Consider the following 23,120-nt stretch of genomic DNA (forward strand, 5'->3'; position numbering starts at 1 on the left):
TTTTGGGTGATCCTCTTGTCCTGGCACACCTCTTTTGTTCTTGCTTGTACACTTGTCTTTCATTTGTGCCTAGGGTGATCCCATTGGGGAGCAATGCTCTCCGCTAATTATTTGTGTCCAGATCACTGGTGATGTGACAGAAGTGGCAGTGGCAGATCACTGGTGGTGTGGCAGGATTGGTAGCAGCAGATCATTAGTAGTGTGGAAAAAATTGAGAAAAAGACACGCCACATGAAAAAGCAAGCACAGCCTATAAAATATAATAAAACATGACCTTTTATTATAACAATACAGTGTAGCAGATACAACAAGATCCCTGGTGGTGTAGCAGGAGTGGTAGTGGCGGCAGCAGATCCCTAGTGGTGTGGAAGGAGCAGCAGTGGCGGCAGATCCCTAGTGATGTGAAAGGAGCGGCGGTGGCAGCAGATCCCTGGTGGTGTGGAAGGAGCGGCTGTGGTTACAGATCCCTGGTGGTGTGGAAGCAGCGGCGGTGGCGGCAGATTCCTGGTGGTGTGGAAGGAGCGGCGGTGGTGGCAGATTCCTGGTAGTGTGGAAGGACCAGTGGTGGCAGATTCCTGGTGGTGTGGAAGGACCGGTGATGGCAGATTCCTGGTGGTGTGGAAGGACCGGTGGTGGTAGATCCCTGGTGGTGTGAAAGGACCGGTGATGGCAGATTCCTGGTGGTGTGGAAGGACCGGTGGTGGTAGATCCCTGGTGGTGTGAAAGGACCGGTGGTGGCAGATCCCTGGTGGTGTGGAAGGAGCGGCGGTGGCGGCAGATCCCTGGTGGTGTGGAAGGAGCAGCGGTGGTGGCAGATTCCTGGTGGTGTGGAAGGACCAGTGGTGGCAGATTCCTGGTGGTGTGGAAGGACCGGTGGTGGCAGATTCCTGGTGGTGTGGAAGTACCGGTGGTGGTAGATCCCTGGTGGTGTGAAAGGACCGGTGGTGGCAGATTCCTGGTGGTGTGAAAGGACCGGTGGTGGCGGCAGATTCCTGGTGGTGTGGAAAGACCGGTGGTGGCAGATTCCTGGTGGTGTGGAAGGATCAGTGGTGGCAGATTCCTGGTGATGTGGAAGGATCGGTGGTGGCGGCAGATTCCTGGTAGTGTGGAAAGACACCGGTGGCGGCAGATTCCTGGTGGTGTGGAAGGATCGGTGGTGGCAGATTCCTGGTGGGGTGAAAGGACCGGTGGTGGCGGCAGATTCCTGGTGGTATGGAAAGACCGGTGGTGGCAGATTCCTGGTGGTGTGGAAGGATCGGTGGTGGCAGATTCCTGGTGGTGTGGAAGGATCGGTGGTGGCCGATTCCTGGTGGTGTGGAAGGACCGGCGGTGGCAGATTCCTGGTGGTGTGGAAGGACCGGTGGTGGTAGATCCCTGGTGGTGTGAAAGGACCGGTGGTGGCAGATCCCTGGTGGTGTGGAAGGAGCAGCGGTGGTGGCAGATTCCTGGTGGTGTGGAAGGACCAGTGGTGGCAGATTCCTGGTGGTGTGGAAGGACCGGTGGTGGCAGATTCCTGGTGGTGTGGAAATACCGGTGGTGGTAGATCCCTGGAATGGAAGGATCGGTGGTGGCGGCAGATTCCTGGTGGTGTGGAAAGACCGGTGGCGGCAGATTCCTGGTGGTGTGGAAGGATTGGTGGTGGCAGATTCCTGGTGGTGTGAAAGGACCGGTGGTGGCGGCAGATTCCTGGTGGTATGGAAAGACCGGTGGTGGCAGATTCCTGGTGGTGTGGAAGGATCGGTGGTGGCAGATTCCTGGTGGTGTGGAAGGATCGGTGGTGGCCGATTCCTGGTGGTGTGGAAGGATCGGTGGTGGCCGATTCCTGGTGGTGTGGAAGGACCGGCGGTGGCAGATTCCTGGTGGTGTGGAAGGACCGGTGGTGGCAGCAGATCCCTGGTTGTGTGGAAGGAGCAGCAGATCCCTGGTGGTGTGGAAGGAGCAGCAGATCCCTGGTGGTGTGGAAGAGCGGCGGTGACAGCAGATCCATGGTGGTGTGGTAGGAGCGTCGGTGACAGCAGATCCCTGGTGGTGTGGAAGGAGCAGCAGATCCCTGGTGGTGTGGAAGGAGCAGCAGATCCCTGGTGGTGTGGAAGGAGCAGCAGATCCCTGGTGGTGTGGTAGGAGCTGCATCTTCTGATCATTGGTGGTGTGGTAGGAGCGGTATCTTATCTGAAAATAAACACACATCTGTCAGCGGGCATTTTTGCATTTTTTTCCCCATTTACAATAATTCTTCCCCTGACATCATGGATAACAACTGATGTTATTTCCTTCTTACTATTTAGAGAATAGATTTTTATACAATTTAGATAAAGCCAAAGTCTTTCTGCAGAATGTGACAACTTTCTAATGTGATGTTTGCACAGAATTCTCTTGTTGCTGGAAAGGATGAAGGAAGGAGTTGGGAGAAGTGACATTTCTACGTGCCGCAGTCTTTGCGGCCACTGAAAATATTTTTCATCTTACACCCTAAGTTATATTAGTATAAGGGAGACCCTGAAGCAGCAGATGCATTCAGCTAACCTCCCATAGTGCCTACAAGGACACACCACCGTCTGCTGGACGGAAGCATTCAGAGGAGACGCCATTGATTGATAGATTGATGAATTTCAACACTAGACTGATAGACGCCAAGAAAAATCTTAATAGACACACAGCTATTTCACTTCTATTGAGCTAAGCTGCAATACCAGACACAACCATGGACAGATGGGGCGCTGCACTACACTAACCTATAAACCACCAGATCTATTAACATCTAATTGTTTGTACCATTTACAATATATACACTATTCATACTATTCTCATATTTACAATGTATCTATAATATTATATTCACATACCTAATGTTGTCTGCGGACAGATGCCCGGCAGACAGGGCAGGTGTTCTGGTGGCGAAGCCACGTGTACAAGCACCTCGGATGGAAGGAGTGCCTGCAGGAGAGGGCAGTGATGTCTGCTTCCAGGGTGTCCAAGCAGATAGGGCAGATGGCAGCCTCATTTTCTGCAGATGATGGTTCTCCTCCTGGGGTGGCAGAGTCTTCTGTCCTGGCTGATCGGTTGCTGGAATTTGGGTTGATGTTATATTCTATTTCTATGGTCAGATTCAGGCAGCCTCTTCTCTCTGCTGACTCATAGGCCATATAGTTGTTGTAAATGGATCCTATGAGTTGGCTGAGGTCCTCCAGGGTTTCCTGTAATGTTGGAATTCTTGCTTGTACATTCTGTCGCTGAGAAGGCAGGTTGTTGTTATCTGGAAAGGGTCCTGAAAAAGAAATAGTACAGAAATAATCAATCATAACAGATCTCTATGGGACTATGACATTTAGTAAATGGTCTTACTGGTCCTCACCATGAGCCCGAGACTGCAATGTATAGGCGGGAATTGTACGGAAATGTTATATGAAGTATATATTGTGCATGAAATCACTATTTCTTCTCAGTATTATAGGGCTAGAAAGTTATAGTAGACCAAGCACAGTAAGAGAATAGAATAATAATGCACGTGTCACCTTGTACTGATGCAATAACTATATATACAGTATACACAGTGTATTCTTATGCCTTTCATGTACTTTGAGCTTTGGGGAGGGAGCACTTGTATTTGAAAAGTCAGTGATTGAATTCTCCTCCGGTCTCTCCTCCTACGTGGCATGGCGCCACGGTCTCTAAATCCTTGTGAAACAAGGGAGCCAAATCTCTATGATCCACAAGTGTCTCACTGGGAAATGGCAGCGGACGTTGATGTGGAAGGTTTTATGCTGAGAATTCTACATATCACAATCACCAATGGCTCCTCATGCCGAGGTCTCCAGCACCAGAACCGGTGTACACTGATATTATATCACTAGGGACCAGGAAAACTAATGTAATATTGGTTATCCCTTCACTGTACATAGAGGAAAATGGGAAAATACTACAACCACTGAGCAGTAAGGGGATTTTAAGTCTGCACAATCCATAAACTGTCAATAAAGCCCTAATAATCAGTCTATTCTACTTAATAAAATTAATACGGAGAAAAAACATTGATAATTCATTTTATTGATATTGCTAAGGTTGACATTTATTACATTTACTTCGTTTTTTTATATATTTTTTTTGAGGGGGAGGGGAGTGGGTGTTGTTGGACTTTCATTGATGATGTTGCATTGAGTAGTACCACTACTGCACGTGATAAATACAGCAATTCTGTCTGCAGGCGTCTTTTCTGCTATTACTAATTTCAGTGTCTTCCTCAGGGTTAAATGTCTAAGTTCTGAGTGAGCTCCTCAAGAGCTGAAGTAATGACACTCTCTTTTAGGTTAATGATGTCTAAAAACGTGGATTACGATTTACTAATTTTAAAGAGTTTTCTGTTCATATTGTTTAGAATAAAGATGCCAAAACACATAAGGGAAAACCAGTATCTGAGGAACACAAGCCCGGGCCCATTTATATGGTGAGGTAGACCCACTGTGACACATACAGCCATAGGACTCCCAAACCCATGCCTTGAATTATGTCTTTTCCTTCATTCCCCCATTAATTTGTGTGTAATGTACCACTGGTGCCCGTGGTGGGTTGTCACAACCATCAGCTGAATAGTAGTGGTGATGCCTCAGTGCTGGAGAAGAGGTTTTCTGATGTCATCAGTGGTATATTATACAGAAATAAAAAGGGAAAGGAGGACAGGACATGAGACAAACTGGACAACGGGGGACATAATGGAAACACAAGAGTAAGGGACAACGCAAATTCAGGTATCACCAGAGGGTACGGTCACCGGCATCCTACCCCTACCAGGTAAACATCTGCCAGTTCTTCAAAGGATCTACAGAGAGCGGTATCTTAAGACCAAGGTTCGGGATATATTTTAAGAGCACAGAAGGGCCATTATTTTGCAAGGGGATGTTACCTTATTGGGCCATAAAAAGTAATTAATAACTTGCAGGCACAAGGGGAATATCGACCTTCCTCAATTGAATACTTATTATCAGGTGAAGAAGGCAGATGGACAGATGAGGCGCCATAATTCTACATTAACTGGCATTTTGAGAACAGAAGCTCTGTGCAGTCTATGGGGAAGTTGTACTAACAAGTGGAGGAGGAGAAACCTTCAAGTGAAAAGTCAATGGATGAATTTACCTGAGTTCTGAAACCTATTTCCCCTCCTGTTTCTCCTCCTTCGTGGCATGATGTTAATGTCTTTCTTATCTCAAAATACTCGTAAAGCAAAGGAGCCAAAACTCTATCACTAATAAGTGTCTCGCTGAGAAATGGCACCGGGATGCTGATGTAGAAGGGTTTTACACTGAGAATTCTACATGTCACAATCACCAACGTTCCGTTTGTCATGGTCATATCTCACACATACAGTGCTGACCAAAAGTATTGGCACCCCTGCAATTCTGTCAGATAATACTCAAGTTTCTTCTTGAAAATGATTGCAATCACGAATTCTTTGTTATTATTACCTTCATTTATTTTGCTTGTAATGAAAAAACACAAAAGAGAATGAAACAAAAATCAAATCATTGATCATTTCACACAAAACTCCAAAAATGGGCCAGACAAAAGTATTGGCACCCTTGGCCTAATACTTGGTTGCACAACCTTTAGCCAAAATAACTGCGAACAACCGCTTCCTGTAACCATCAATGAGTTTCTTACAATGCTCTGCTGGAATTTTAGACCATTCTTCTTTGGTAAACTGCTCCAGGTCCCTGAGATTTGAAGGGTGCCTTCTCCAAACTGCCATTTTGAGATCTCTCCACAGGTGTTCTATGGGATTCAGGTCTGGACTCACTGCTGGCCACTTTAGTAGTCTCCAGTGCTTTCTATCAAACCATTTTCTAGTGCTTTTTGGAGTGTGTTTTGGGTCATTGTCCTGCTGGAAGACCCATGACCTCTGAGGAAGACCCAGCTTTCTCACACTGGGCCCTACATTATGCTGCAATATTTGTTGGTAGTCTTCAGACTTCATAATGCCATGCACACGGTCAAGCAGTCCAGTGCCAGAGGCAGCAAAGCAACCCCAAAACATCAGGAAACCTCCGCCATGTTTGACTGTAGGGACCATATTCTTTTCTTTGAATGCCTCTTTTTTTTTCCTGTAAACTCTATGTTGATGGCTTTTCCCAAAAAGCTCTACTTTTGTCTCATCTGACCAGAGAACATTCTTCCAAAATGTTTCATGCTTTCTCACGTAAGTTTTGGCAAACTCCAGCCTGGCTTTTTTATGTCTCGGGGTAAGAAGTGGGGTCTTCCTGGGTATCCTACCATACAGTCCCTTTTCATTCAGACGCCGACGGATAGTACGGGTTGACACTGTTGTACCCTCGGACTGCAGGGCAGCTTGAACTTGTTTGGATGTTAGTCGAGGTTCTTTATCCAGCATCAAGCACAATCTTGTGTTGAAATCTCTCGTCAATTTTTCTTTTCCTTCCACATCTAGGGAGGTTAGCCACAGTGCCATGGGCTTTACACTTCTTGATGACACTGCGCACCATAGACACAGGAACTTTCAGGTTTTTGGAGATGGACTTGTAGCCTTGAGATTGCTCATGCTTCCTCACAATTTGGATTCTTAAGTCCTCAGACAGTTCTTTGGTCTTCTTTCTTTTCTCCATGCTCAATGTGGTGCACACAAGGACACAGGACAGAGCTGGAGTCAACTTTAATCCATGTCAACCGGCTGCAAGTGGGATTTAGTTATTGCCAACACCTGTTAGGTGCCACAGGTAAGTTACAGGTGCTGTTAATTACACAAATTAGAGAAGCATCACATGATTTTTCAAACAGTGCCAATACTTTTGTCCACCCCCTTTTTTATGTTTGGTGTGGAATTATATCCAATTTGGCTTTATGACAATTTTTTTTTTTCATTGAAGACAAATTAAATGAAGATAATAATACCAAAGAATTTGTGATTGCAATCATTTTCAAGAAGAAACTGAGTATTATCTGACAGAATTGCAGGGGTGCCAAAACTTTTGGCCAGCACTGTATTATAACACTAATGACTAGAAAAAGTGATGTAATATAAATTATCCTTTTCACTAAAATACCCAAACCACTGATCAGTAAGGGTCATTAATGCTGCAAAATCCATAAACTTAAAATCCAGTAATATGTATGCATAGAAAATAGAAATATATAAACTATATTTTTCGATTTATAAGACGCACTGCATTATAAGACACACCCCAAATTTAGAGATGTATAAGGTAAAAAAAATAAAGGGTCGTCTTATTCTCTGGTGGTGACTTACCGGAGGAAGGGGGGTGGAGAACGTGCTAAAATGTTTCACAGCCTTGGGCTGTCTGATGAATTTGAAGTTACATCTTTTATATTTTTTTATATTCCCATTTGGACGACTTTCCTGAAAACCTTGGTGCTGTTAGCGAAGAGCGGGGAGAAGGATTTCATCATGATATCAGTGAGATGGAACCACGATGTCAAGGTAGATGTTACGTGACCATGATGGGGACGACTGCTGGAGGCTTCACAGAGAAGATCTGCCATCTTCTATAAGAGAAAAACGATCAAGAGAAGCGTAAAGAGAAAAGGAAAAGGAGCAATAATTAATTTCCAATATAGTTGCACAATCAATGTTCAATACATTTTTATTTATAATATTATGTACATTTTTGGCCACAATAAAAAAAAATTTCATCTCTGATGTACATGATTTCACTCACATTCTGTGCATCGTGGTTAAAAAACTAGAAGTGTTTCTTTTTTTTAATTCTGGGCATAAGAAAACATAAGAATCAGTCATTGGATTTGAAAAAAAAAATTCATAAACCCAAATTTTGCACAACTGTAATTTATGTATTCTAGATAATAAAATAAATACTGGGAGAAAACTTTATTAGATTGAAATTGCTAAAATTGCCATTAAATTAATTTGCTACATTTTTTATTTTGGTGAGAATATTGTAGCACGTCCAGGGAGCAATAATGCTACTGCTTTTGTTAAAAACCCAAAAGTTGGTCTGCATGAACCTTTTATAATTCATCTTTGATTAGCTAAATAAATTCAGAGGGAGCAGCCCTGATAATGACACTTTCATTCAGGTGCACGACATCTAAAAATGGGGATTATTTTTACTGGTTCTAAGGGGTACTTCTCACATAGCGAGATCGCTGCTGAGTCACAGGTTTTGTGACGTACCAGGGACCTCATCAGCGATCTTGCTGTGTGTGACACTAAGCAGCGACCTAGCCCCTGCTGTGAAATCGCTGTTCGTTACACACTGTTCTGGTTCATTTTTTGCTTGTTGGTCTCCCGCTGTCCAGCACACATCGGCTTGTTTGACGGCGGGAGACCAACAAGCACCAACTCTGTGTCAGCAGCGTACGCTGGTAACCAGGGTAAGTATCGGGTAACTAAGCAAAGTGCTTTGCTTAGTTACCCGATATTTACCCTGGTTACCAGCATACACCACTAAGCGCTGGCTCTCTGCACACGTAACCAGGGTAAATATCGGGTAACTAAGCAAAGCGCTTTGCTTAGTAACCCGATGTGTACCCTGGCTACTTGTGTAGGGAGCCAGCGTTAAGTGGTGTACGCTGGTAACCAAGGTAAATATCGGGTAACTAAGCAAAGCGCTTTGCTTAGTTACCCGATATTTACCTTGGTTATCAAGCGCAGAGTGCTGGTCGCTCGTGAGATCTGCCTGATTGACAGCTCACCAGCGACCATGTAGCGACGCACTAGCGATCCTGACCAGGTCAAATCGTGGTTGGAATCGCTGTTACATATTTTAGTGAGACGGTGCCCTAAGGAAGGAAGAAGGTTTCCATTCACACTGTTTAGAATAAAGCCCATTTACTGTATATGGTGGGGCAGGGCAACTGTGATACGTAGCAGTCACAAGGCTCTCAAGCCCATACTTTCAATAATGGCTTCTGCTTTGTTCCCCCATTTACAACAGAACAGAAGCATCTCCGTAAAGTAATTAAAGATGTTTTCTGGTTTTAGAAAATTAATTTAGTAGGTAAGTAAGGCCCGTTTCACACATCCGGCATTTCGTCGGATTGCAGGATCCGTCACACTCCAGTACAGTGTAATACAGTACAATGGCATCGCGGCAACCTCCGGTCACATGCTGTCATGTGACTGGAGCATGTAACCGGAGCTTGCGGTGCTGTCATTGTACAGTATTAACACTGTACTGGAGTGTGACGGATCCAGCAATCCGGCGAAATGCCGGATGTGTGAAACGGCCCTAATCACAGAGATCAAAAGTGCTCATAGGCTTATATATACAGGCAAGAGAAAAAGTAAGTACACCCGCTGTGATTTCTATACTTTTACATATTAGGACAGTAACTTAGCTAGCAGGGGGGCAGAGGGGGCGGTTGCCCCGGGCCCCGCGCTCAGATGGGGCCACCTGTAACTGCGGTAGAGCAGGGAAAAGTAGTTAGTAAATCTGGCATTTGCTGAAGGGGCGGGGTGTTGTGTGTTGTTATACAGTGCCTACAAGTAGTATTCAACCCCCTGCAGATTTAGCAGGTTTACACATTCGGAATTAACTTGGCATTGTGACATTTCGACTGTAGATCAGTCTGGAAGTGTGAAATGCACTGCAGCAAAAAAGAATGTTATTTCTTTTTTTATTTTTTTTTTTTAAATTGTGAAAAGTTTATTCAGAGGGTCATTTATTATTCAACCCCTCAAACCACAAGAATTCTGTTTGGTTCCCCTAAAGTATTAAGAAGTATTTCAGGCACAAAGAACAATGAGCTTCACATGTTTGGATTAATTATCTCTTTTTCCAGCCTTTTCTGACTAATTAAGACCCTCCCCAAACTTGTGAACAGCACTCATACTTGGTCAACATGGGAAAGACAAAGGAGCATTCCAAGGTCATCAGAGACAAGATCGTGGAGGGTCACAAGGCTGGCAAGGGGTACAAAACCCTTTCCAAGGATTGGGCCTACCTGTCTCCACTGTTGGGAGCATCATCCGGAAGTGGAAGGCTTATGGAACTACTGTTAGCCTTCCACGGCCTGGACAGCCTTTGAAAGTTTCCACCCGTGCCGAGGCCAGGCTTGTCCGAAGAGTCAAGGCTAACCCAAGGACAACAAGGAAGGAGCTCCGGGAAGATCTCATGGCAGTGGGGACATTGGTTTCAGTCAATACCATAAGTAACGTACTCCACCGCAATGGTCTCCGTTCCAGACGAGCCCGTAAGGTACCTTTACTTTCAAAGCGTCATGTCAAGGCTCATCTACAGTTTGCTCATGATCACTTGGAGGACTCTGAGACAGACTGGTTCAAGGTTCTCTGGTCTGATGAGACCAAGATCGAGATCTTTGGTGCCAACCACACACGTGACGTTTGGAGACTGGATGGCACTGCATACGACCCCAAGAATACCATCCCTACAGTCAAGCATGGTGGTGGCAGCATCATGCTGTGGGGCTGTTTCTCAGCCAAGGGGCCTGGCCATCTGGTCCGCATCCAAGGGAAGATGGATAGCACGGGCTACCTGGAGATTTTGGCCAAGAACCTCCGCTCCTCCATCAAGGATCTTAAGATGGGTCATCATTTCATCTTCCAACAAGACAATGACCCAAAGCACACAGCCAAGAAAACCAAGGCCTGGTTCAAGAGGGAAAAAATCAAGGTGTTGCAGTGGCCTAGTCAGTCTCCTGACCTTAACCCAATTGAAAACTTGTGGAAGGAGCTCAAGATTAAAGTCCACATGAGACACCCAAAGAACCTAGATAACTTGGAGAAGATCTGCATGGAGGAGTGAGCCAAGATAACTCCAGAGACCTGTGCCGGCCTGATCAGGTCTTATAAAAGACGATTATTAGCTGTAATTGCAAACAAGGGTTATTCCACAAAATATTAAACCTAGGGGTTGAATAATAATTGACCCACACTTTTATGTTGAAAATGTATTAAAATTTAACTGAGCAACATAACTTGTTGGTTTGTAAGATTTATGCATCTGTTAATAAATCCTGCTCTTGTTTGAAGTTTGCAGGCTCTAACTTATTTGCATCTTATCAAACCTGCTAAATCTGCAGGGGGTTGAATACTACTTGTAGGCACTGTATATACTATGTATAATTTCTTTGCCTAGATTATGCAATCATGGAGGTCTACCTGATATGTGCATATTAATTTAGGTACTTCAGGTATCACAGGCATTTATCCTGTTACTGATTTTGCAGGCCCCTTTGATGTCAGTATAAAGGCAATTTTTGCATAGTTTACTCTGACCACTGATCAGACAGCCCCATTTACTTACCACCTGGGTCCTATTCATTATTATTAATTGGTCCGTCCTTTTAACTGACACACATTTTTATGTATGATGGATCACACAGACCCACAGACCCCTTTATGTCTCTTTGTGCTATATGGATCATTCTATGTTCCAATTTATTTATATTTATGTCAATAAAAATTGTTTTTCTATTTTTTTGGTTCTGTATCCTCATTGTGCTTTTTCTGACTCCTCTTCCTTCTGTAATTTCAAGCTATTTTGGATTTTTGCCTTTTTTTGTAGATATTGTATTATGTTTGCATGGCGTTTAAAAAACAGTCATGCATTGTTGGAATTTTGTTTTGCTAAGCATAGATGATTGCAGTTGGCAAAATATACCAGTTCCCTATAGCCTGTGTCTGCTATATTTGCTGTGTGTAAGGCTGGAGTCACAATTGCATGTGATTTGCGCAAGGATCGCATCGCCTGGACCGGCCGGCGGCTCTCCTGGCAGGAGCGTGTCAGCCTCATGTATTTCTGTGCAGCTGACATGGCACTGTCAGGAGAGCCGCCGGCTGGTCCGAGGATTATCATGTGATCCTCGCGTGAGTCACACTCAAGTGTGACTTCAACCTAAATGTCGTGCTGTCATACACTAGAAAATGCAAATAACAACCCCCAGTGGCTGAAGTAATAAATAACAAAAAAAAACTATTACACCAGTTAATTCTACAGTGATAAGACTAGAAAAAAGAAGCGCTAATAGGTTATTACCAGATGACAAGAGTAATATATAAGATATATACACTCACCTAATGTGGTTGTGAAAGTCACAACCACTGCCAAGCATAAGATAATGGCGTCTGCCGCAGCCCCAAGTGGATGAGCATTCAAACAGGAGAAGAGAAGGGGTTAATGCCACACATCAGCCAAATGTAAATGTAGAGTTGTTGATGAATTAATATCTTTTTTATTTAATAGGTCTACGCGTTTCGAGGTTGAAACCTCTTCCTCAGGACCAGAACATCAACAAAGCATCTGACAAACAACCCATCTGTTTCGTGATACAGATGGGTTGTTGTTTGCCACGTTAAACAGAGCTGCTTCTGTAGATCTCACATCGTGGTCAGTTCTTCTTTGATTTTTTTTTTATTAAAGAGATTCAGCCTCAAATGCAGTCCGATGAGTCTATAGATAGAAATGCAATGGAGGAAAACATTGAGCGATTGTTCCTAGAAACAGTGGAATGCTAATCTATCCGATTACTAGGGGTCAGAAAGAAATTTTACACTCTTAGGGCTAAGTGACAGCCATACTTCAAGCACTCCTGTCGATGGTTGGGGGATGAATGGGGACTTATGATACATGAAAGTAATTGAAACTTATCTGACGTGTTAACCATTGATCTGGATTTTGTTTAGAGTCGACCATGTGCACATTGTAGCGTAAGAAGAATGCAACATGTCCCGCAGTCCCTGCAGTTCCATAATACAGTCATAAGCATTCTCTGTGCTGGCATATTTTCCCAAACAAGCAAAGCCAAAAGATTTAATTGGCAACAAAACGTCCAAATCAAGAGCATGTGGTGGTAAAGTTGGGATGAATAGAACTTCATCTTGAAGGTTGTACAAAACTGGTATAGTATATGTCAGTTTGACTTTTAAGCCAGGTTGTCCAAGCTTGTGGAAGATGTCTTCAGTCACTCTGTGACTAAAGAATTGTTAATTTGCACAGTGTACGCTGTCAAGATTCCCTGACGCTGGGAACGGTTGGTCATGAAACAACAACTGTGCAATTTGAATATTTCTGGCCACATTTCAATTAGACAGGCTTGGCTTTGCTCAAAACACTTGCACACAATGCAAATTGCATACTTGTGGTCAGGCGCCCGCCTGCTCCCGCAACCAGAGCATCCTGATATCGTGCACACTGCGCGCTGTGAAACTTCACAAGTCTGCAGTCACAGACAGTGACTGCGGACTTGCACTCCAAGCCTGGACAACCTCTTTTACTGTACAAGCAACATGTATATATTTGTATTTAATTGTTGTACCTGCAAAAAGGTTAATAGAATATTTGTCCACACTACACTTCTGCAGAATATCGGGCACATGCACCCAAGAGGTAAGCGCCCGGCAATGGGCACAGTTAGGATTGATGCCAGGACACCATTGTAGAGAAACATGAACAGCCAAGTATAATTTCTTTGCAGTAGCCCTCTATATAGGAGAGCTCAGTCTACTTTACTATAAAGTTAAATGGTATGCACTGTCAAAATGAGACAGTACAATGTAAATGCCGGCCGCGGTAAGCGCTCATTCACCCGACGCCATCGGAAGTCAAGTGACGTGACACGTGGAGCCAATGGTTCACATGGTAGGACATGGTCATGTGATGACTCCTGTAGCTATCATGAGTCACTTCCTCTTACTGCTAGCACAGCACCGTGTGTGAGAGGACAGCAGCATTTCAGCAGATCACAGCTCTGCAACTGTGATCTACAGATATGCACAAGTGATCAGACTTAAGGCTGCTTTACACACTGCGATCTCGCTAGCGAGATTGCTAGCGTGTGTACCTGCCCCCATTGTTTGTGCATCACGGGGAAATCGCTGCCCGTGGCGCACAAAATCGCTCGGACCCGTCACACTACTTACCTGCCTAGCGACATCGCTGTGACCGGCGAACCGCCTCCTTTCTAAAGGGGCGGTTCGTTCAGCGTCACAGCGACATCACTAAGCGGCCGCCCAATAGAAGCGGAGGGGTGGAGATGAGCGGGAAGAACATGCCACCCACCTCCTTCCTCATTGCCGGCGACCGCAGGTAAGGTTCGGTTTTTCATTCATGCGGTGTCACACATAGCGATGTGTGCTGCCGCCAGAACGACGAACAACATTGTACCTGTAGCAGCAACGATTTTTGGGAATAGGGGAGCATGTCGACGATTAACGATTTTGCACGATTTTGTGACCGTTTTCAATCGCACATAGGTGTCACACGCAACAACTTCGCTAACGCGGCCGATGTCGCTACGTGGAAAGTGGCCTTTAATAAAAAATATACACAGACTTGGTATCGCACTTTTTTTTTTTTTCAATTTTTCCGCACTTGGAATTTTTTTGCCGTTCTCCAGTACACCATATGGTAAAACTCATGGTTTCATTTAAAATTACAACTTGGCCCGCAAAAAATAAGCCCTTATATAGCAAGACTGATGGAAAAATAAAAAATAAAAAAGTTACGGCTCTCGGAAGAAGGGGAGCAAAAAAAAATAAAAATGCAAAAACGGAAATTTGCCTGGGGGTGAAGAAGGTTAAGGTGTTTAGGTATCAGATGCCCATCAACACCCCCCTCTTCATCATATATTTTGGGCGTAATAAGCCAATATCTTCATTAGAGGTTTCATCTTAGATTTGGCCAAAACTTTTTTTTTACAGTTTAGGAAGATTAGGGCAGCATGGTGGCTCAGTGGTTAGCACTGCAGTCTTGCAGCGCTGGGGTCCTAGGTTCAAATCCCACCAAGGACAACATCTGCAAGGAGTTTGTATGTTCTCCCCGTGTTTGCGTGGGTTTCCCCTGGGTTCTCTGGTTTCCTCCCACACTTCAAAGACATACTGATAGGGACTTTATATTGTGAGTCCCAATGGGGACAGTGTTGCCAATGCAGAGGAGTATCTAGGGGGCGCTGTTGGGCTGCCTGATGCAACGCAGTGAAAGTCTCCCTGGCAGATGCGTTTGGTGCCCCGTAATGGGAGCCGGCCATTCTCTGACTGCAGCTGTTAAGCTGACAGCCACACTCATAGAAACTTCAGCGCGCGGCTCCCACTGCTCAATTGTCTTGGTATCTGTCAGATGCGAGGACAATTGAAGTGGTGCCCGCCAGCGCTGACTTCTGGATCAGAGATACAGCTGTAGTGTGATCAGGTCAGCTGATCACACTGCTGACCTGGAAATCAGGGCTGCAGCGCAGAGGCGGCAGAGAACGCTGATGATAAGTGCTCCAGTGTGGAGCTGAAGACAGTGACATCGAAGAGGAACATTATGGGGTGAGGGGGGAGGTATCTATGGACACAGAATGAGGGGACAGAGGAAGGGGAGAGGGAACTATCAGTAGACACAGTATGAGGGGACAGAGGGTGGGGAGAGGGCAGTATCTATAGACACAGTATGGAGGAGAGAGGATGGGGAGGGGGTAGTATCTATAGACAGTATGAGGGGACAGAGTTTGGGGAGGGGGCAATATCTATAGACACAGTATGGAGGAGAGAGGATAGAGAGAGGGAACTATCTTTGGACAAAGTATGGGGAGAGGAGGGGAGGGTTGATGTATACAGATATAGTATGTGCAGCGATTGGGAAATGTATACGGACATGGTATGGGGAGCAAACGGGAAAGAAATTTTGAGGACACAGAATAAAGAGTGACATGGTATGAGGAGCAAGTGGGCAGGATGGGGAGTGAGGTGGAAAAGTATATGGACACACAGGAGGTAGTGAGAAAACAGTAAGGGATGAGAAAAATCTGAGGGGGCACAGACTATAGACTGGGTAGTGGAGGGGAGTGGTATGGAGAGGGGGCAGAATGGGAGGACAGTGTGAGGCCATAGCAAGGATGGGTGTGATGAGAGAGCACAGTATAAAAACTGGGTAGTATAAGGGGACACAGTGTAAAGGACAGTGTGAAGAGGCTCAGTATGGAAAGGAGAGGGCAGTGTGGAGGGAATGTACCATAAGAGGGACAGTGAGGGGTCAAATTTTGTGCACAGAACACAGTGAGGATCACTAATTATTCTGGGGCACTGGGTAGGGCAGATATTTTTAAATAGAAGTATTATAATCATTCTGCTATTTTTAGGGGCATCGTGTCGGGATGTGCTGCAGAGGGCCGGAGAAGATGGAAATCTGCAGAGACGAAATGTGAATGTGAAAAGTAATCATGGCGTCAGGACAAGGTGAAGAATAGAAAGAAACGACTAGAGACAACATTATCGATAAGGTACCTGAATGTAAATGTTTATTTGTGATACTATGTCTCATCATTAGTCCTTGGTCCCACTTGCGTATTGCTTTTGATGTGAGCGCAATAGGACCCCCACTGATCAGCTGTTCTTGGTGCAGGTGTCTGGAGATGCTTATTTCTGGATCTGCTCCGTCCTCTGATAGTGTCCGCGGCCGGGTACTGCACATCAGCCTCATTGATTTTAATAGGAGGCTGCTACCACTATCAGAAGACGGAGCAGATCCAGAACTGAGCACTTCTGGCCACCACTGGCACGGCAGCTAGAACAGGTGACTGACTGCGTGCCAGGTGCCGGACCCAGACCTATCAGACATTGGTGATCTATCCTAAGGAAAGGCCATCAATGTTAAAGTAGTGTACAATCTCTTTAATAAAGTCTTGTGCCGTCTGACAAGTAAAGGGTTACTATGTTTTTATTTATGTTGTTAGGAGCATTAAAGGGGTTGTCCAAGTTTGTGATAAGTCTGCAGTCACTCCATGTGTAACTCCATGTGGCTGCAGACTTCTGAAATCTCACAGTGCGTACACTGCACACTGTCAGGATTCTCTGGTGCCGGCGGTGAGAATGGGAGGTTACGAAGCTACAAGTATGCGATTTACATAGATGTGGTCACATGCTGAACAGACATGCATGGCCTCGCTCAATGAAAATTAATTGACTGAGGCCAGACACATCAAATCAGAATGTGGCCAGAAGTATACAAATCTTGAATTATAAAATGAAGCAGTGTAGTATCCTCAGTTCTAACAGCGTGTAATATACTCATTGTCAGAATTTAGGTCTGCTCGCTGGTTCCAGCAGTTACCACATGGCCACTCCACTCATATGTGATTTCATACTTGCATGTGAATATTAGCTTTTCTTCATACGTTTCTCATTGAACATTGAGAGAATTATTAAGAGAAGTCGTTATCATGTGACTAAAGGCCGCTTTACACGCTGCGATATCGGTACCGATATCGCTAGCGTGTGTTCCCGCCCCCATCGGTTGTGTGACACGGGCAAATCGTCACTGAACCGCCGCCCAATAGAAGCGGAGGGGCGGAGATGAGCGGGACGTAACATCCTGCCCACCCCCTTCCTTCTGCATTGTGGCCGGGAGGCAGGTAAGGAGAGCATCCTCGTTCCTGTGGCGTCACACGTAGCGATGTGTTCTGCCGCAGGAACGAGGAACAACTTCGTTACTGCTGCAGTAACAATATTTGAGAATGGACCCCCATGTCACCGATGAGCGATTTTGCACGTTTTTGCGACGATGCAAAATTGCTCATAGGTGTCACACGCAACGGCATCGCTAATGCGGCCGGATGTGCGTCACAAATTCCGTGACCCCAACGACTTTGCATTAGCAATGTCGTAGCGTGTAAATCCCCCTTTAGTGTGCAAATCACATATGAGTGATTGGTTACATGACGACCACCCAAATTGCTTGGTGGGCGAGGGGAGGGGGGGTGCCAAACCGAATTCTTGCCCCGGGTGATGGAAAGCCTAGATACACCTCTGACCAATGTATGTAAAGTGCTGTGGAACTAATGGCACTATATAAATAAATATTATTATTAACCTCATAACGACGGCCGTACGACTTTAAAGCGGCGGGACGAAAAAAGCCTGTAGCGCCCCCCAGCGACCGAAAATCTCGGGGGTTTCAGCTACCGAGGGTAGCTGAGACCCCCCAGATTATGAATCGGGGTGTTTTTGTGGACCCCGATAATGTGATCGCCGGTATACACCGTATACCGACGAACACATGAAAAAAAAAGAAATGACCGGTAAAACTGATTTCTTTTTCATCTGACGTGATCAAACATGTCAGATGAGAAAGAAATATAAACCCCTAGTGCCCCCAAAGCCCCCAATACCGGAGAGTCCCCCCCCCACCTCCCCTCCAGAAGTCAAAATGGCGCCGAAGCGCACAGAAAACTGCCGCCGCCGGCTCTGCATTCATTTCCCTCCGATCTGAAGTGATCAAACATTTCAGATCAGAGGGAAATGTCCTCCCCCTGACTCCTCCTCCGGTACACCGGAGCTCCCTGGACCCCGGAGCCCCCTCCGGTTCTCCAAAGAGCCCCCCGTTCCCCCTGCCGGAGCATGCAAGATGGCGGCGCGCAGCGCACAGTTGCGCGCGGCCGCATTCATCCTGCTTTTTCTGTCGCATGTGACACGTCACATGTGACAGAAAAGTTGTCGCCAGGTCCTGCCAGGTCTCCCGCCGTCACCCCCCGTCAGCCCCCCGTCAGCCCCCGGTCTTCCCCGTTACCTGTCTTCTGCTCCGTCCCCACGATCACTCCGCCTCCTACTAGAAAGCTGGCGGCGCATGTGCAGACAGCGGCTGTCAGCTGGATCCTTGCAAGGAGGGACGCTAACCTTGCTGCTGCACTGTGGACCGGGGGAGAGTGAGTGCAGTAATCTGCAGCCACACTCCTCAGATGGAGAGCCTGCTGTTCTAGAAAATGGGGGGTACGTTCTGTGAGCGTGCCCCTCATATTCTGGAATGAGGTTACTGCAGGTCACTCTGCCCTAGGTTGGACCGGGGCAGTGTGAGTGCAGTATTCTCAGATTACTGCACCCACACTGCTCATTTAGAGCTTGCTCTTCCAGAAACGGGGGATATGTTCCCTGAACGTGCCCCTCATATTATAGAAGGTCCAGAGTCGTCGAGGGACCTCCAAAATGGATTACAGCGACCGGAATTTGTTTATTTTCAATAAATTGGTGAAAGAGGAATGTTTCGGGGAGTTTTTTTTTCAAATAATTTTTTTTTTTTGTCTTTATTTTTTTCTATTACTGACTGGGTTAGTGATGTCGGGTATCTGTTTAGATGCCGTGACATCACTAACCCCAGGGCTTGATGCCAGGTGACATTACAGCTGGTATCAACCCCGTATATTACCCCGTTTGCCACCGCACCAGGGCGCGGAATGAGCTGGGGCGAAGCACCAGGATTGGCGCATCTAATGGATGCGCCACTTCTGGGGCGGCTGCGGCCTGCTATTTTTAGGCTGGGAAGAGTCCAATAACCATGGCTCTTCCCACCCTGAGAATACCAGACCCCAGCTGTCCGCTTTACCTTGGCTGGTGATCTAATTTGGGGGGGACCCCACGTTTGTTTGTTTGTTTGCCTGGGGAGCCCTCCAAATTGATCACCAGACAAGGTGAAGCTGTCAGCTGTGGTTTGCAGGCTACAGCTGTCTGCTTTACCCTAGCTGGCTATCAAAAATAGGGGGGACCCCCACGTCGTTTATTTTAATTATTAATTTTTTGGAGGGCTAAATACAAGGCTAGGCACCCTTTAGTGCCACATGAAAGGCACTAAAGGGCGCCAGCTTAGAATATGCAGGGGGGTGGGATGTTATATATGTTTGACATCTATCCATTCATCCATTGTAGCATTTTAGGCTGTGTGCCCACGATCAGGGTTTGCAGCGTTTTCGGCGCAGTGTTTTCCCTGCGTCCATAACGCTGCGTTGTGCAGTAGAAGTACAGTGGAAGGATTTTTAGAAATCCCATGCCCACTGTGCTTCTTTTCTCCGCAGCATACACTGACCTGTGGCGCAGCTTCCCGAGCCTCAGCATGTCAATTTATGCTGCGGAGACAAGAGTGTTCTCTGCAGGTAGCATAGAGCTCCACAGCAGCCTGAACCCAAATCGTGGGCATGGGCAGCTGCGTTCTCCCGTGGACAACACTCACATCTCTGCAGGAAGGCTGACACTGTGTACTAGACGCCATGTTGCTGGATCATGGCCACATAGCCTAACAGTGAGAAATTTGTTGCTACAGCAACATTTTTGTGAAGTACCTGTGGATTCAAAATGCTTACTATACTCCTAAATAAAATCCAGTTTCCAAAATGGGGTCACTTGTGGGGGGTTTCTGCTGTATTGGTACCCAAGAGGCCCTGCTAATGTGACATGGTGCCCATTTATTTCAACTTTTCCAGAATTCAAATGGTGCTCCTTCCATTCCAAGCCCTCCCATTTATCCAAACAGAGGTTTTTGGCCACATGTGGGGTATCCCTGTGCTCATAAGACATTGGATAACAACCTGTTGGATCCACGGTTTGTTGTTGCCTCTTGAAAAAGTAAGAAATATGATGCTAAAGCAACATTTTTGTGAAAAAAATGAAAATTTTCAATATGGCAACCTAAGCTTATCAAATTCTGTGAAGTACTCTTGGATTCAAACTGCTCACTATATACCTAGATAAAAGCCTTTAGGTGTCTTGTTTCCAGAATGGGGTCACTTGTGGGAAACCTCCACTGTTTAGGCACCTCAGGGGCTCTCCTAATGCAACATAGCGTCCGCTATTGATTCCAGCCAATTTTGCAGTCAAATGGCGCTCCTTCCCTCCCGAGCCCTGCTGTGCACCCAAACAGTTGATTTCCACCACATATAAGGTATCGCCAAACTCAGGAGAAATTGCACAATAAATTTCATGGTGATTTTTTTCCTGTTACCCTTGTGAAAAAAAAAGCTACCTGGTTGAAATAACAATTTTGTGGTAAAATTTTATTTTTTTATTTTCATGGCTCAGCGTTATAAAATTTTGTGAAGCACCTGGGGGTTCAGGGTACTCACCAAACATCTAGATAAATTCCTTGAGGGGTCTAGTTTCCAAAATGGGGTCACTTGTGCGGGGTTTCTGCTGTTTAAGTACCTTAGGGCAGAGGTTCCCAACTCCAGTCCTCAAGACACACCAACAGTGCATGTTTTCAGGATTTCCTTAGTATTGCACAGGTGATAATTTAATCAACTGCAAAGGTGCTGAATCCAACACCCATGCAATGCTAAAGAAATCCTGAAAACATGCACTGTTGGTGTGCCTTGAGGACTGGAGTTGGGAACCTCTGCCTTAGGGGACCTCCAAATGCGACATGGTGCCCGCAATCTTTTTCAGCCAAATTTCCTTTCCAAAATTCAAATATTGCTCCTTTCGTTCCAAGCCCTCCCATTTGTCCAAACAAAGGTTTCAGACCACATGTGAGGTATCACTGCGCTCATAAAAAAGAGGGTAACAAACCTTGAGGTCAAATTTTTGGAATTACCTCTTGAAAAAGTGAGAAAATTGATGCTAAAGCAACATTTTTGAGAAAATTATTAAAATTTTCAATATGACAACGTAACGTTAACAAAATCTGTGAAGTACCTGTGGATCCAAAATGCTCACTATACCCCTAGATATAAGCCTTGAGGGGTCTAGTTTCCAAAATGGCGTCACTTGTGAGGGGTTTCTTCTGTTTCGGTACCTTAGCGGACCTGTAAATGCAACATGGTGCCCGCAATCTATTTTAGCCAAATTTGCTTTCCAAAATTCAAATATTGCTCCTTCTGTTCCGAGCCCTCCCATTTGTCCAAACAGAGGTTTCTGACCACATGTGGGGTATTGGCGCGTTCATAAGAAAGTGGGGAACAAGTTTTGGGGTTCATTTTGTTGTGTTATTTCTTCTAAAAGTGAATAAATTTGGGTTAGAGCAACATTTTTAGGGAAAATTTAATTTTTGCTTTTTTTCATTCCACATTGCTTTTGTTCATGTGAAGCACCTGAAGGGTTAATAAACATTTTGAATGTGGTTTTGAGTACTTTGATGGGTGCAGTTTTTAGAATGGTGTCACTTTTGGGTATTTTCTGTCATCTAGGCCTATCGAAGTCACTTCAAATGTGATGTGGTCCCTAAAAAAATGGTTTTGTAAATTTTGATGTAAAAATGAGAAATCGCTGATAAACTTTGAACTCTTCTAACTTCCTAACAAAAAAAAATGTTTTTTCCAAAATTGTGCTGATGTAAAGTAGACGAGTGGGAAATGTTATTTATTAACTATTTTGTGTCACAGAAATCTCTGGTTTAACGGTATAAAAATTCAAAAGTTGAAAATTGCTAAATTTTAAAAATTTTTGCCAAAATTCAATTTTTTTCATAAATAAACGCAAAAAATATTGTCCTAAGTTTGCTACTAACATGAAGTCCAATATGTGACGAAAAAACAATCTCAGAATCACCGGGATCCGTTGAAGCGTTCCAGAGTTATAACCTCATGAAGTGACACTGGTCAGAATTGCAAAATTTGGTCTGGTCATTAAGGTGAAAATTAGCTCCGTCACTAAGGGGTTAATAAAACTCGACAGATCTTATTATTGTCAACAGGGTCCAGCAGGTGGCGCTGGTGTCTGTTATGTGGCATCTCCACCTTTTCTGTTAATCGTGTTCTGCTCCATTAACATTAGTGCTGATGGGAGCAGAGCCTGAATTGTATTTTTCATGATTGAATCAATAAAACTGCAATAGAACAGAGACATCTAGTGGTAAAGAGTAAAAAGTATTTCCCCAAATCATTCAACCAGGAAAATGAAACTATTCACATGCATAGAACCATTTAGAATATAACATGCAGTGGTATATACATCTGTAATTTTAACAAAAATATATATTGTTTTTACATTTTCTGCCCATTAGTAATCTGTTGCATATTAAAAATGCAGCTTTAAAAGAAATAAAGTCTAAATATGTCGCGGGCGGAGGAGGGGACGCTGCGCTCTCCCACTGCTCAGGTCCGGCCGCCGCTGCTGCTGCGGCTGCTGCTACTGCTCGGTGGTGGCTCGAGCGGTGGGCCGGATCCCGGAGACTTGAGCGGCGCTCCTCGCCCATGAGTGAAAAGGGGATTTTGGGATTGATTGTGGGGGATTTTAGTTATTGTCCGTGACGCCACCCACGGTTGTGGTGATTTTGGTGACACCACCGCTGCTCTGGACGGGGATCCCGGGAGCGGTGACAGGGAGCAGCTTTGTTGTTAGTTCTCCCCTACGTGGGTAGGGGGTTGGTTGTCCCGGGGCCCGGTGATGGGGTAGGGATGTGTTACGAGGGGGACCCGGGGAAGCGTGCCAAGATGGG

General features: G+C 45.3%; 1 protein-coding gene across 1 annotated transcript; it reads right to left on the minus strand.

The window, feature by feature from the left end:
• Positions 1 to 320: 320 nt before the first annotated feature.
• Positions 321 to 5,244, minus strand: LOC142249229 (uncharacterized). Its single transcript, XM_075320843.1, has 3 exons — positions 5,128 to 5,244; positions 2,844 to 3,265; positions 321 to 2,169 (listed from the first exon to the last, which is right to left on the minus strand). Exon 3 carries the CDS (start codon positions 2,139 to 2,141, stop codon positions 1,044 to 1,046), a length of 1,098 nt encoding a protein of 365 aa, XP_075176958.1. The 5' UTR covers positions 2,142 to 2,169; positions 2,844 to 3,265; positions 5,128 to 5,244; the 3' UTR covers positions 321 to 1,043.
• Positions 5,245 to 23,120: the final 17,876 nt, after the last annotated feature.

This window comes from Anomaloglossus baeobatrachus, chromosome 8, assembly GCF_048569485.1.
Source record: "Anomaloglossus baeobatrachus isolate aAnoBae1 chromosome 8, aAnoBae1.hap1, whole genome shotgun sequence".
Taxonomy (NCBI): Eukaryota; Metazoa; Chordata; class Amphibia; order Anura; family Aromobatidae; genus Anomaloglossus; species Anomaloglossus baeobatrachus.